We start from the raw sequence: 12,102 nt of genomic DNA on the forward strand, positions 1-12,102 counted from the left end.
TATTTTCCTGTGGGTGTGATGCACCGCGTGTGACTGCGCTGAGTTGGGCTCCGTGTCCCATTGATGGCGGGATGGCAGGAAATTTTGTGCCGCGTGATGGATGGATGAGGGTTTGCTTGCTCCGTGTGCGTTGTGTGGTGGCCGCGGGGTTTTGCCATTTCCCTGGGGCTGCGGGAATGAGCTGGGGGAGATGGTGGTGGATGTCTTCCCCTCCTGCATGGTGGGTGGCTGCTGGCGTTGTGTGCCCTCCTTGCGTGGATGCCGTCTCGTGGTGTGTGGACTGTGCGGCTGGGCCTGCTGCCCTCTCCTCATGTTGTCTGCGCTCTCTCGCTGTATCCGCTGTGCTCCGTCCCTCTCCCTCTCGTTCCATTCTTTTCCTTCCGTCTCACCGATCAGCTGACTGACACCAGCGACTCCACTACGGGCGATGATGACTGCGGCGGTGACGGTGCGGCGCCGTGCTGGTCCTTGCGCTCTTGTGCTGCTGCTGCTCGTCCGTGTGCGTGACGGCGACAGGAGACGATAATAATGATAACAGCCGTCCTCCCAGCCCTGAGCTAGGGAAACCGGATCCTACAAGAACATGCCTGGTGCATTACAGCCATATGGTGGGGAGACCGGTGTGCCACAGACAGAGAGTGGGAGAGACAGCGAGGAAGGTTTGAGAAGTCCGGGACCTTCTTGCCAAAGGAAGCAGGCACAGCCATCACTGGACAGACACGAGTTCCGCCAGAGTCACTGAGTTCGGCTAGCGATAATCCAGAGCCACCAGGCTTGGCAACTCAGCCTCCACACACACACACACAAGGTGCGACCGGTATGTCAGATGCACAAAATAAAAGGCGCAGTAAAATACACGAGGCGATGAGAATCATAAGGCACCGATATCAAATCAGAAGATCAAAATGCCAAATAGTACCACCAATAAGACTACAACAACGCTCTGGGTCAGCGGGCCACCTCAACGTGGTGCCAGGGTGCAGTACTCTTTGCTAGGGAGGAAGCTAAGCGCCTGCTGCCCATCCGCTGCCAGCGGAGAGGTGAAAGGCGCCGAACAATCGGGTCGGAAGGGCACCAGATGGAGCCATTTGTAATGGTTGTCCGCTGAGCGGTGTTTTCATCCGCTGCTGAAATACATCGGCGCTTATCAGCGCTATACATACCGTTTGCGTGCCGTATGTGACGCGCAACCACAAATGTTACTGCTAAGCGAGGCAACTGAGCAGAACCCAGGCCCCATAGCAGTACTCCAGATGAACGTTTTTTGCCTCACGCCGTCAAAACTCGCAACATTAATGGCGCAAGGAGCAGACATAATAGCCATCCAGGAGACTTGGAAGTCGTCAGAGCAGATCGCCAGCATGCACACTGGAGATTATGTGCTCTATGCACAGTCGCGCATCGGCAAGGGAGGCGGTGTGGCGGTGCTGGTGCGGAAAACTCTCCGCTCCAAGCGTATACCTCTCACCATCCCCCAGCATGACACCAGCCTTGAAGTGATGGTGGTCCAGGCTGCTCTGGACAAGAACCGTGATCTTATAGTAGCGAGTGCCTATATGAGACCACCACCGCAAGTAACGCAACCCTTCAGGCGGTTAGTAAACTGCCTTCCAGCCTCGTCGCCGTTCCTGCTGTGCGGGGATTTCAACATGCATCACCCACAGTGGGAGCCATTCTTGGAGACTTCTCCAAGCGAGGTTGCTGCAGAATTTTTAGAACTGTGCACGGATGCGGGACTCACCTTGGTTAACACCCCTGGTGAGATCACGTATGCCCGTGGCACAAGAGAACGATCCTGTATCGATCTGACATGGTCAAAGCATTTGACTGTGTCGCCGCTTAGTGATCATTATATGCTGACATTCACGCTGCATCAGGCATTTAAGGATACCATACCTTCGGCACCTAGGATATTCTACAGTTGGGGGAAGTGCAAGTGGGATTTATTCATCAAGGACTTCGACGCACAACTTCCGGCATATGACTATAAAAAGCAGTCCACCGGCGTTAAAGCTTTCACGAGAGCGCTTATAACTTCGTATCGACGACATTGCCCCCGCGGCATGCATAAGGACGGTCCCAGGCTTTGGGACGACACTCTCATGGAAGCAGAGCGGATTGCTGCCGACAGCAAGGCCCGCTATCTGCAGTCACCGACGCCCGACCGTGAGGCAGAAATGCAACGGACAAGGAGTCAATTCTTCCTCCTACTCCGAGAGCGCTTGCGCAACACGTATCTACGCCGCATCAGCAAGTTAAATCCAGGCGAGCCACTTGCATGGAAATACATTTCCGGACGAAAAAAGGCATCACTTCCATCTCCCACATCAGTTTTATTGGGAGGTGGTCAACACACTTATAAAACAGCAAGGAGAGCAGCGAATGCTCTCAATCGCATCTTTTTTCCATTTCACCCCTCTCACAAGGCAGTTAGGTTTTCCAAAGGCATCAACAGAGTGCATCCTTGAACATTAATGCTTCTTTTCTTTTTGGGCAGCAGAACAACAACGAGTCTATCTCTACATTTACATCAGGGGTTTTGTCACTGCCCTATTGATGCACCTTTTAATCGTACGGAACTGCTTGCTGCGCTACGTAATGCGCCGTATGGCAAGGCCCCCGGACCGTATGAAGTCTACAGTGAGGCGCTGCGACATATTTCGTCAAAGGGCTTTCGATTCCCTCTTCGTTGCATTAACCACAGCTGGACGACCGGTACGATCCCGGCTGAGTGGAGACGCGCTACCATCGTTCCACTCTTAAAACCCGGTAAGTCGCCGGAACTGCTTGAGTCATATCGACCCATCAGCCTTACTTCCATTGTGAGTAAGGTTGCTGAGAAAATGGTACTGAAGAGATTGCTTTGGGTGTGGACGCCGCACCCCCACCAGTATGAATATCGTAGTATGCGTACCACGACGATGCAGCTGGCACACCTGATACACGAAGTGGAGCATAATAGAAATCACTATTTCCAAGTGAGCCTTCCCAAGAAGAGCGGTATTGGCAATCAACTCCACTACAGACCCCATCGGACTCTGCTGGTGTTGGTTGATTTCAGCAAGGCCTTTGACTCCATAGACCATCGAGTCCTCAGTCGCTTGCTGGCTAATATTCCGGGGGTGAATTGTAGAGGGTGGCTTAGAAACTTTCTATGTGGTCGCTACGCGAAGACACGAGTTGGCCACAGACACGGCGATCGGCGTCCCATGCTGCGAGGAGTTCCTCAGGGGTCCGTGCTGGGACCGTATTTGTTCTCCCTTTACGCACACCCACTTCTCAATCTGCTGAACAGCTTTGCGGGCGCCACAGCAGACATGTATGCGGACGACCTCTCTATTATCGTTAAGGGGCAGTCCCGGGAAGACGCCATTCCCACTGCCAACATGGTTCTTCAAAAACTGCATGCGTGGAGTCAGGAAAATGGCCTGGCCATCAACCCGTCAAAGCGTGAAGCTGCTTGGTTCACACTCTCCATGCACACGGAGTCAGATTGTGATCGTGAAGGAAGGTGGCCCCTGGTAGTGGCTGGATGTCAAATCCCAGTCATGACCATGGGGGCATCGCGAACTACGAAGCTTCTCGGCATGGATCTCGATCCGCGACTGACGCTAAATGTGGCGGCCTCCAAGCAATGCGCTGCCACTTCGCAACGGATATCGCAGCTACGCCGCATAGCGCACAAAGAGGCGGGACCATCTCCACATGACCTACGCACGTCCGTCATTGGATACGGTGCTTCCAAATTACGCTATGGCAGCGAGCTCATATGGGCAGCAGCGACGGATTCAGCGAAGAATGAGATGCAGAAGACGTACGCAACTCTAGCACGCATTTTCAGCGGAGTTCCGAGCACTGTTGATCCGGAATCCGCACTGCTGGAGGCTAATATGCCGCCGCTCCACGTCCTTTGCCTGCGCGCACGGCTCTCCATATTTGAGAACACACGCGCATTTCAGATGGACTGGATGCGGAGACCACCGCCCGAGCCGCCGCCTCGCGCTGGTTTCCGCATCTCGCCATTATCTCGGGACGAGCTATATGCCTTCGTAGACGCATACACAAAGGACTATGGCATCACCGAGAGCTCACCACGCGAAGAGCGGTTCTTTCGCAGCTCCATTCCTCCCTGGTTTGCGGTCTCCGCTCACCGGGTCACCATCGGTGTGGAACTTCCGATAGACCTCTCAATAACTGACGAGGAAGAGCTGATAAGGGAAAAGCGCAGGGTCAGCGAAGAGGCTCTGGCGCTGCACAGCCATCGTCGTGGATACTTGCGACCGATGGCGGTGTCGACGTTCCCAAGTCAGCCGGGGTTGGAATACTGCTTTCATCCCTCAATTCATCGGAGATAATAGAAAAGGCCAGCATAAACTGCGGTGCAAATCCATGCAGCTACAGGACGGAATCCCGTGCGCTGCTTCTAGCCCTAGAGAAGCTGATGATTCCTCGTATCCGCCACAGGCGTAAAACCCTGCTTGTGGTTACGGACAGTCATTCTCCTCTAGCGGCTCTAAACAAGGGCCCGCTCAGTCAGACAGACTGGACGGAGGATCAGATCTGGCAGCGTCTCTTGACACTGACGTGTGCTGGCTGGTCCGTGCACCTGCAGGTTTGTTACGGACATTGTGGAGCACATGCTAACGAGCTTGCAGATCAGTATGCGACGCAGGCTATGGCAACCGGACAATACACGGAGCAAGGAATCGCACCTTTATGGCATACGGATCTGCTGACATGTTTTACTGCCCAGCTCACCAACAATTGGCGTAGTACCATTCGTCAAGACACTCACCGCTACTTGCTTTGCGGCACAAGGCCATCCGATCTCGGCGGTAAGGACCTAATCACTCAGGAAGTTCTTCACCGTCAGGAACTGGTTCACCTCGCAAGGGCAAGGTGCGGGGAATCTGAGCTCTGGGGCCGACTATACTGGGCCGTGAGAGATTGCACGAACCAATGCCGATTCTGCAACATCTCACCGGAACAGTCTGCATATATGCGCTCTAACACGATCCAACTGCACCGGGGACGGACACTGTTCCCCCGTCGGCGAGGGAGGAAGACGTCTCTCCAGTAAGGAGACGGACCGTCACACGCCATCGGAAGGAGAAATGTCCGCACTGTGATTCTACATTGACGGGATTCTCGGGTCTCGTCAGTCACTGTCTGTCATTTCATCCGGAACATCCTCCACCGCTTCCCGAGCTCAAATGTGATTTCTGTGACATGGTTTTCCCCACACGGAGAAGCACCGCACAGCACAGAAACCGCTGCGCACACAACCCAGACGCCACACGGCATCGAAACAGCAGTGCCAGGAGGCGATCTCTGCTGCCGCAGGATCAGCCAGCCTCCACAAGCACGCCGATTGGCCCGCAGGAAACCTTGCACCATCTGCTTCTAGAATGTCCAGGCACCTTGGCTGTGCGCCGACGGCTGGGCATTGAACAGGACCTTCGCCTCGGAAAGTTCTCTCAATGGCAGTTGCTTCATAGCAGGAAACTTTTGTCATTGCTCGACCACCTCTTCGGCACTCAGATGGCATTGTATAGCTAGACGCGCTGGTAAGAGTAGGAAAAAAATATAATGACCTCATGACGTCCAATACCACCGATGTGTACGGGCGATGGGACCGTATCCATGGTCCTTGAGCACACGCCCCGCCACTAAGGAGCCCACAAACAGCGGTGCGTGCAGCAGCGCCACACAGACCACATCTTCTTTAAACAAAAAATTAAAGAGAGTAGAGATGTCTAGTTCGAAGGTGACATGTCCTTGCCGACGGTGAGCAGTGGCGAACGTATCACCTCGTGTGTGGACACACCACTGCTGCTTCTGCTTTTGGGACTGTGTGTGGTTGTGGCAGTGTTCTGAGCCACGGAGTGTGGCGTTGCGACTTCTCACGGAGAATATGCGCCGCGTTCCCTGCGGTCTTTCTTTTTTTGATGTTCTTTTTAATGTTGTTTACATGGAACAATGGGAGTACCTTTTTCTTTTGTTTTACTTAATGGTCAGTTGCTGCGCACCGTCATGAGCGAATTGTTTTCCCTCTTGATTGCTTCTGTTGCCTAAACGCGGTACAGGCCCCACGGCTGTGCGCTCCACGGAGGACACAAAAGGAGGAGTGGAGAGACAGGCCACATGCCGCATGAAATGTGTGGGATGCTGTGTGGGCTTGTGGAACAGTAATGTTTTTTCCTTGTGCAGGCACTGTACGCATGTACATATAAACACAGTCCTGCTTTGCCGCATGGCGTATGAAATGATGATCCTGCTGAAGTGTATTTTTTTTGAGGAGGAGACTCCTGTTGGGCACTCAACTACTTTTTTTGTTTTGGTATCGCTTTTTTACTTCTGGTGTGCAGGTCAGTGTGCGTTCCTCTGCAGGGCTGCTGCCGTTGTTTACGGTGCGTATTTCTTTGTGACTTGTCTTTGCCTTTTGCTTTCACTCTGCGTTGACGTGTTGTTGGTTTGTGCTGAAGGCTGCACGCAAGTGACAGGAGTGATGGCGATGATGATGACTGGCCGTGTGCTGCTGGTGTGTGCCCTCTGCGTGCTGTGGTGCGGTGCCGGCGGGGTTTATGCGAGGAACCCTGACAGCAATTCACTGGGCGGCCACATGGCGTCGAGAGGGTTTGGAAGGAATACGTCGTTTTTGTCAAACGGATCTATTAAAAACTTATCCACACCGCTTTTGCTGTCAGCATCGTTTATCTCTGCTATGCAAGCCGAAGCTCGTGAAGAAGTTTCTTCTCCAGGAGTTACTAATTTACCTTTAAGTGGAGCCACGGTTCTTAGTCCTGCTTTTTCCGGTCTTGGTGCTTCCAGTCCCCGTCCCACTGTTCCCGGTCATGGTACCCCTATTCCTGGTGCTGCTTTTCCCGGTACTTCTGGCGCTGGTCCTATTCCTGATGTTGCTGTTCCCAGTCCAGGTCCTTCTGTTCTTCCCGGTCATGTTCCTGCTATTACTGGTCCTACCAGTCATGGTCCCGGTGCTGCTGCTTTTTCCGGTCTTGGTGCTGCTATTCCTGGTGCTGCTGATCCCGGTGCTGCCATTCCTGGTGCTATTCCTGGCCCTGGTTCTGTTCGTGGTGCTGCTGTTCATGGTCATGTTCCTGCTATTACTGGTCGTACCGGTGCTGGTCCCGGTCATGCTGCTGGTCCTGCTCCTGGCCCTGGTTCTGTTCGTGGTCCTGGTGCTATTCCTGGTGCTGCTGCTTTTTCCGGTCTTGGTGCTGCTGGTCCTGGTGCTGCTGGTCCTGGTCCTCTTCGTGATCCTGCTTTTCCCGGTCCTGATGCTAATATTCCTGTTTCTGTTCTTCCCGGTCATGGTACTCCTATTACTGGTGCTGCTGGTCCCGGTGCTGCTGCTTTTTCCGGTCCTGGTGCTGCCATTCCTGGTGCTATTCCTGGCCCTGGTTCTGTTCGTGGTCCTGCTCTTTCCGGTCTTGTTCCTGCTGTTCCCGGTGCTGGCCATTCGGTTGGTGGTGGAAGTGAACTTCCGGACTCTCGCTCTGTCGTTACTTCCTCAAGTCAAGGTGGTAATGGAAAAATAGCCCCGGTCAGTGTTTCATCCGATGAGCAGATTGCATCCCCAGAGGAAGTTTTGGCACAAAAAGAAACAGGGAGTCAGGGCACCTCTTCGCCCGAAGGACAGCCAACGGTGTCATCCAACACTGAAAAGCAAAGAAACAATTCTGCCTCAGCAGGGGGTCACAGTCTTGGCCACGACGCCGCGGGAGACGAACTCCAAGACTCTTTGGAAGAACAACAGAAAAATGACCATTCACAAACGAACGAGACAAAAAAATCACCAGGGGACCAAAATACAGAATCCCAAAGCAGTGGAGGAGCACTCTCGGAAGTATCCAATACAACAACGCATGGGATAAAAACTCAAGAGCCAAAGACAAATTCAGTAAATGAGAAGAACTACAGTCAAAACACGGATGCATCCCACACCACCTCCCCTCTTTTGCTTCTTCTTGTTGTTGCGTGTGCTGCTGCAGCTGCGGTGGTGGCCGCGTGAGAGAGAGTGAGGGAGAGAGAGCCATGCACCGCCCGCACACACACTCGTCCTTCTCTCTCTGTGTGTGTGTCCCCTTGCATGGACTCTCGCCCTCACCTCACCCCACGAGGCACACACAATAATGTGCCCATTGTATATATGCATGCACACCCATGCAGGCCCGTTGGTGCTCTCTTTTGCACGACACGCACCGCTGCCGTCCTGCCTGGCTGCATGGGCGGAGCACCGTAACTGTTTCTGTTTTGTTGTTCTCTTACGATTGTTTTAAGTGTTTTTAATTTTTCTTTGCTGTTTGCTTTAAAATATTTTAAATGTTTTTTCGTTTTTTCTGGTTGTGTGATTTTTCTCTTCATTTCTTTTTTCTTTTGTTTTTTGTGTTTGTTTTTACTTTTTTTTTTACCTCTCACTTCCCCATCTCTTCTTTTTGCTTTTGGGGCAATCACTATGAACGTTTTTCTTTTCTACTCTTCCCTCTTTAATTGTTTGTTGCTGCACTCTTCCTGTGAGGGTGCCGTGTGTTCCCGCCCAACTGCTCCACTCGCACACCCACCGACACGCTCATGACGACGGCCCTGTGCGCCTCGCCTGCTGCACGCATGAGGAGGGCCGCGACGAACGGCGCGCTGGGGGAGCCGTGACGTGTGGGCGTGCGACGAGGGCCTGTGGGGCGGAGCACACATTTCTTCCCTCTTGTTTTGTTTTCTTTGCGGCCAGGGCGGGCAGACACCCGCAGCGCCACACACACAGCCACACCCTGCCGCCGTGTTTTTCTTCAAGGATTTGTTTTGCTTTGCGTGTTTATTTCACGCGGTGGCGCACCCTTCGGTGTCGGCCTCGTGAGCATTTCTCTCCCCTCCGATGATTTCTTTTTTTTTGCTGCGCTCACTCTCCCGATGGAGTGACGCGACTGCCGTCATGTCTGCGTGCTTCTCTCAGTCCCCACACACACGAGTGACTGTGCTCCGCGGGCCGCACTCACGCGCCGATGAGAGGGCTGAGGGGAGCAGCAACACGCGGATGACCCCATGAAATATAAACGATGTGCGGACACACGGAGGGTCGGACGGTTGAAGCACACGCAACCATCTTTTTAATTTTCTTTTGCGGGCAAAATACATACAGACAGTTTGGTGTGGCCACACGGCAGCCAGGCGATTTTTTTCTTATTTTAAATTTGTGTGGAACAGTAATGGACGATTTCTTTTCATTTATAATTATTTTGTGTGGTGGGGTTTACATAAGACGAAGGGGACGTTTTTTGTTTTTAATAAATCTTGTGTGAATTGCCGCTGCTTGGGCTGCAGTGCAGTCATGAGTTTGAGCGGTCTTCTTGTTGTTGTTTCCGTTATGCGTCCCCGCTGTACATTTTTGTGCGTCCCTCCACATACTCTGCTCCCTCTTTTCCACTTCTTTGCTTTGTTTTTCTGCAGGCACACACAACCACACACACAAGATGCACATTGCAGTGGATTTGAATGCACCTTTTGTAGTGCATGCTGGCGGTTGCGTGTGGCGGCTGTTGTCTTCTTCCGTGGCCATGAGGAGGGAGAGAGGGAGCGCAGCCCGAGTCTATTTTCCTGTGGGTGTGATGCACCGCGTGTGACTGCGCTGAGTTGGGCTCCGTGTCCCATTGATGGCGGGATGGCAGGAAATTTTGTGCCGCGTGATGGATGGATGAGGGTTTGCTTGCTCCGTGTGCGTTGTGTGGTGGCCGCGGGTTTTGCCATTTCCCTGGGGCTGCGGGAATGAGCTGGGGGAGATGGTGGTGGATATCTTCTCCTCCTGCATGGTGGCTGCTGGCGTTGTGTGCCCTCCTTGCGTGGATGCCGTCTCGTGGTGTGTGGACTGTGCGGCTGGGCCTGCTGCCCTCTCCTCATGTTGTCTGCGCTCTCTCTGTATCCGCTGTGCTCCGTCCCTTTCCCTCTCGTTCCATTCCTTTCCTTCCGTCTCACCGATCAGCTGACTGACACCAGCGACTCCACTACGGGCGATGATGACTGCGATGGTGACGGTGCGCGCCGTGTTGGTCCTTGCGCTCTTGTGCTGCTGCTGCTCGTCCGTGTGGGTGTGACGGCGACAGGAGACGATAATAACGATAACAGCATTCCTCCCAGCCCTGAGCTAGGGAAACCGGATCCTACAAAAACATGCCTGGTGCATTACAGCCATATGGTGGGGAGACCGGTGTGCCACAGACAGAGAGTGGGAGAGACAGCGAGGAGGGTTTGAGAAGTCCAGGACCTTCGTTGCCAAAGGAAGCAGGCACAGCCATCACTGGACAGACACGAGTTCCGACAGAGTCACTGAGTTCGGCTAGCGATAATCCAGAGCCACCAGGCTTGGCAACTCAGTCTCCACACACACACACAAGGTGCGACCGGTATGTCAGATGCACAAAATAAAAGGAGCAGTAAAATACACGAGGCGATGAGAATCATAAGGCACGGACATCAAATCAGAGGATCAAAATGCCAAATACGATAACAACCACTACAACAGAGGCACCGAGTAATACGGCCAGGAATACAGAGGCGCCAACCAATATGACGACCAACGCACCGTCACGTCTTCGCGAAATCGACGGCAGCCTCAGCAGCTCTGCGTGGGTGTGTGCCCCGCTGCTGCTCGCCGTATCCGCGCTGTTGTATACCACTGTGAACTAAAAGGGGGCCTGGGCTGTGCGTGCCAGCACTCAATCACGGGTATTTGTGCGCTTCTACTGTGGTCCGAAGTATAAAGTGAGAGTAATTATGGTGATTCTGTTTTGCCTTACTTGTTTGCTGCATGCCGTGTGCTTCTCTTTACTTCCTACATCCGCTAAATCGAACGCGTTCCACACAAACTTGTATGCACGCCACGCATACAACTGTTTGCGTGGACCCACTGTTGGTGATGGATGCATGCACACTGGAGCCATTTAAGTGCAGGGTTCTGTTTTTGTGTTTTTACATTTTGTAGTTTCTTGCTGCGTGTTTACTTTTGCTTTGATTTTCCTTGCTGTGCCTTTTTTAATTATATTTTTGCATGGCGTTGTGCGCTTTTTGCACTTTATTGTTTGAATATTTCTTACGAAATGCGTGCTGCTGCTGCTGGTGTTTTTTACTGTTCTTTTTCTTGTGTGCGTCCCTGCATTTATTCTTGCTTTGCGCTGACGTGTTGTTATTTTGTGCTGAAGGCTGCACGCAAGTGACAGGAGTGATGGCGACGATGATGACTGGCCGTGTGCTGCTGGTGTGTGCCCTCTGCGTGCTGTGGTGCAGTGCGGTGTTTGGACACGCGATGGAGGATTACTGCGGTGAGGGTGGAGGGAACGGTTTGAGGCACACGAGTAATGGTGGCGATGACGGCGTGTCTCTAAAGGCGGACTGCGGGTTGTTATCCACTCGAATGGCATCAATAAAGGCGGTTGAGGCTGCGGAAGGTGAACAAGAAATGAATGTTACAGCCCCACTGGAGAATTTGGAGGATAACAAATTGGGAAATAATACGAAGGGCAGTGGGGTGGCTGGTTTAGAAGGAAATGACGGTGTCGCAGTTCAGCCACCAACAAAAAAACCGCTGAATCTCGGACGATCAGGTGCAGGGGAACAGGAGGGGATGTCGAGACCGGTAGATGCAAAGGATGGAAAACGTACTAGCCATACACACAATCAAAGTGTACGTGATCCCGAAGAAATAAAAACTGTTGAATCCTCTTCTTCTTCTGGCAGCCCTGGCACTGAGGGCATTAAAATACACAACTTGGAGAATACTTCCGAGAGAAATGAGTCCTACAAAGAGACACCGACGGAAGAAAACAATCTCTTCAGTAAATATGACTGTACTGAATTGGTGCTGAAAGAAGAACCAGAAAAAACAGCAGACAAAAAAAATGCAAGTCATGAGGCACCAACAGAAACACATGGAAGTCCAGCCAACGACACGGAAATACATACGGCAACACCACCGTCACCACCGGCAACAATGAATGAACAGTCCAGCAATGAGGATTTACCACCCGTGCAACCGCTACAACGCGTCCAAGACGACAATGCAGAATCCAGGCCACCATCACCCACGGCAAACGGTGG

At 52.7% G+C, this 12,102-nt stretch overlaps 2 protein-coding genes and 1 pseudogene across 2 annotated transcripts, besides 5 other annotated features; all 3 read left to right on the forward strand.

The window, feature by feature from the left end:
• Positions 1-12,102: a sequence feature (areas not merged during assembly with more than two copies in the genome that could not be assigned to a particular haplotype).
• Positions 942-5,585: a mobile genetic element.
• Tc00.1047053511083.30 (mucin-associated surface protein (MASP), putative) lies at positions 6,509-8,032 on the forward strand (the record flags this gene model as incomplete). Its single annotated transcript, XM_801938.1, has 1 exon — positions 6,509-8,032. One exon carries the CDS (start codon positions 6,509-6,511, stop codon positions 8,030-8,032), a length of 1,524 nt encoding a protein of 507 aa, XP_807031.1.
• Positions 6,997-7,175: a microsatellite.
• Positions 7,197-7,375: a microsatellite.
• Positions 8,373-8,430: a sequence feature (T-rich).
• Positions 10,023-10,697, forward strand: Tc00.1047053511083.35 (annotated as a pseudogene).
• Positions 11,231-12,102, forward strand: Tc00.1047053511083.39 (mucin-associated surface protein (MASP), putative; the record flags this gene model as incomplete). Its single annotated transcript, XM_801939.1, has 1 exon — positions 11,231-12,102. A coding segment is annotated over one exon (872 nt), but the record flags the coding sequence as incomplete, so codon positions are not given.

Source organism: Trypanosoma cruzi, genomic scaffold, assembly GCF_000209065.1.
Source record: "Trypanosoma cruzi strain CL Brener 1047053517045 genomic scaffold, whole genome shotgun sequence".
Lineage (NCBI taxonomy): Eukaryota > Euglenozoa > Kinetoplastea > Trypanosomatida > Trypanosomatidae > Trypanosoma > Trypanosoma cruzi.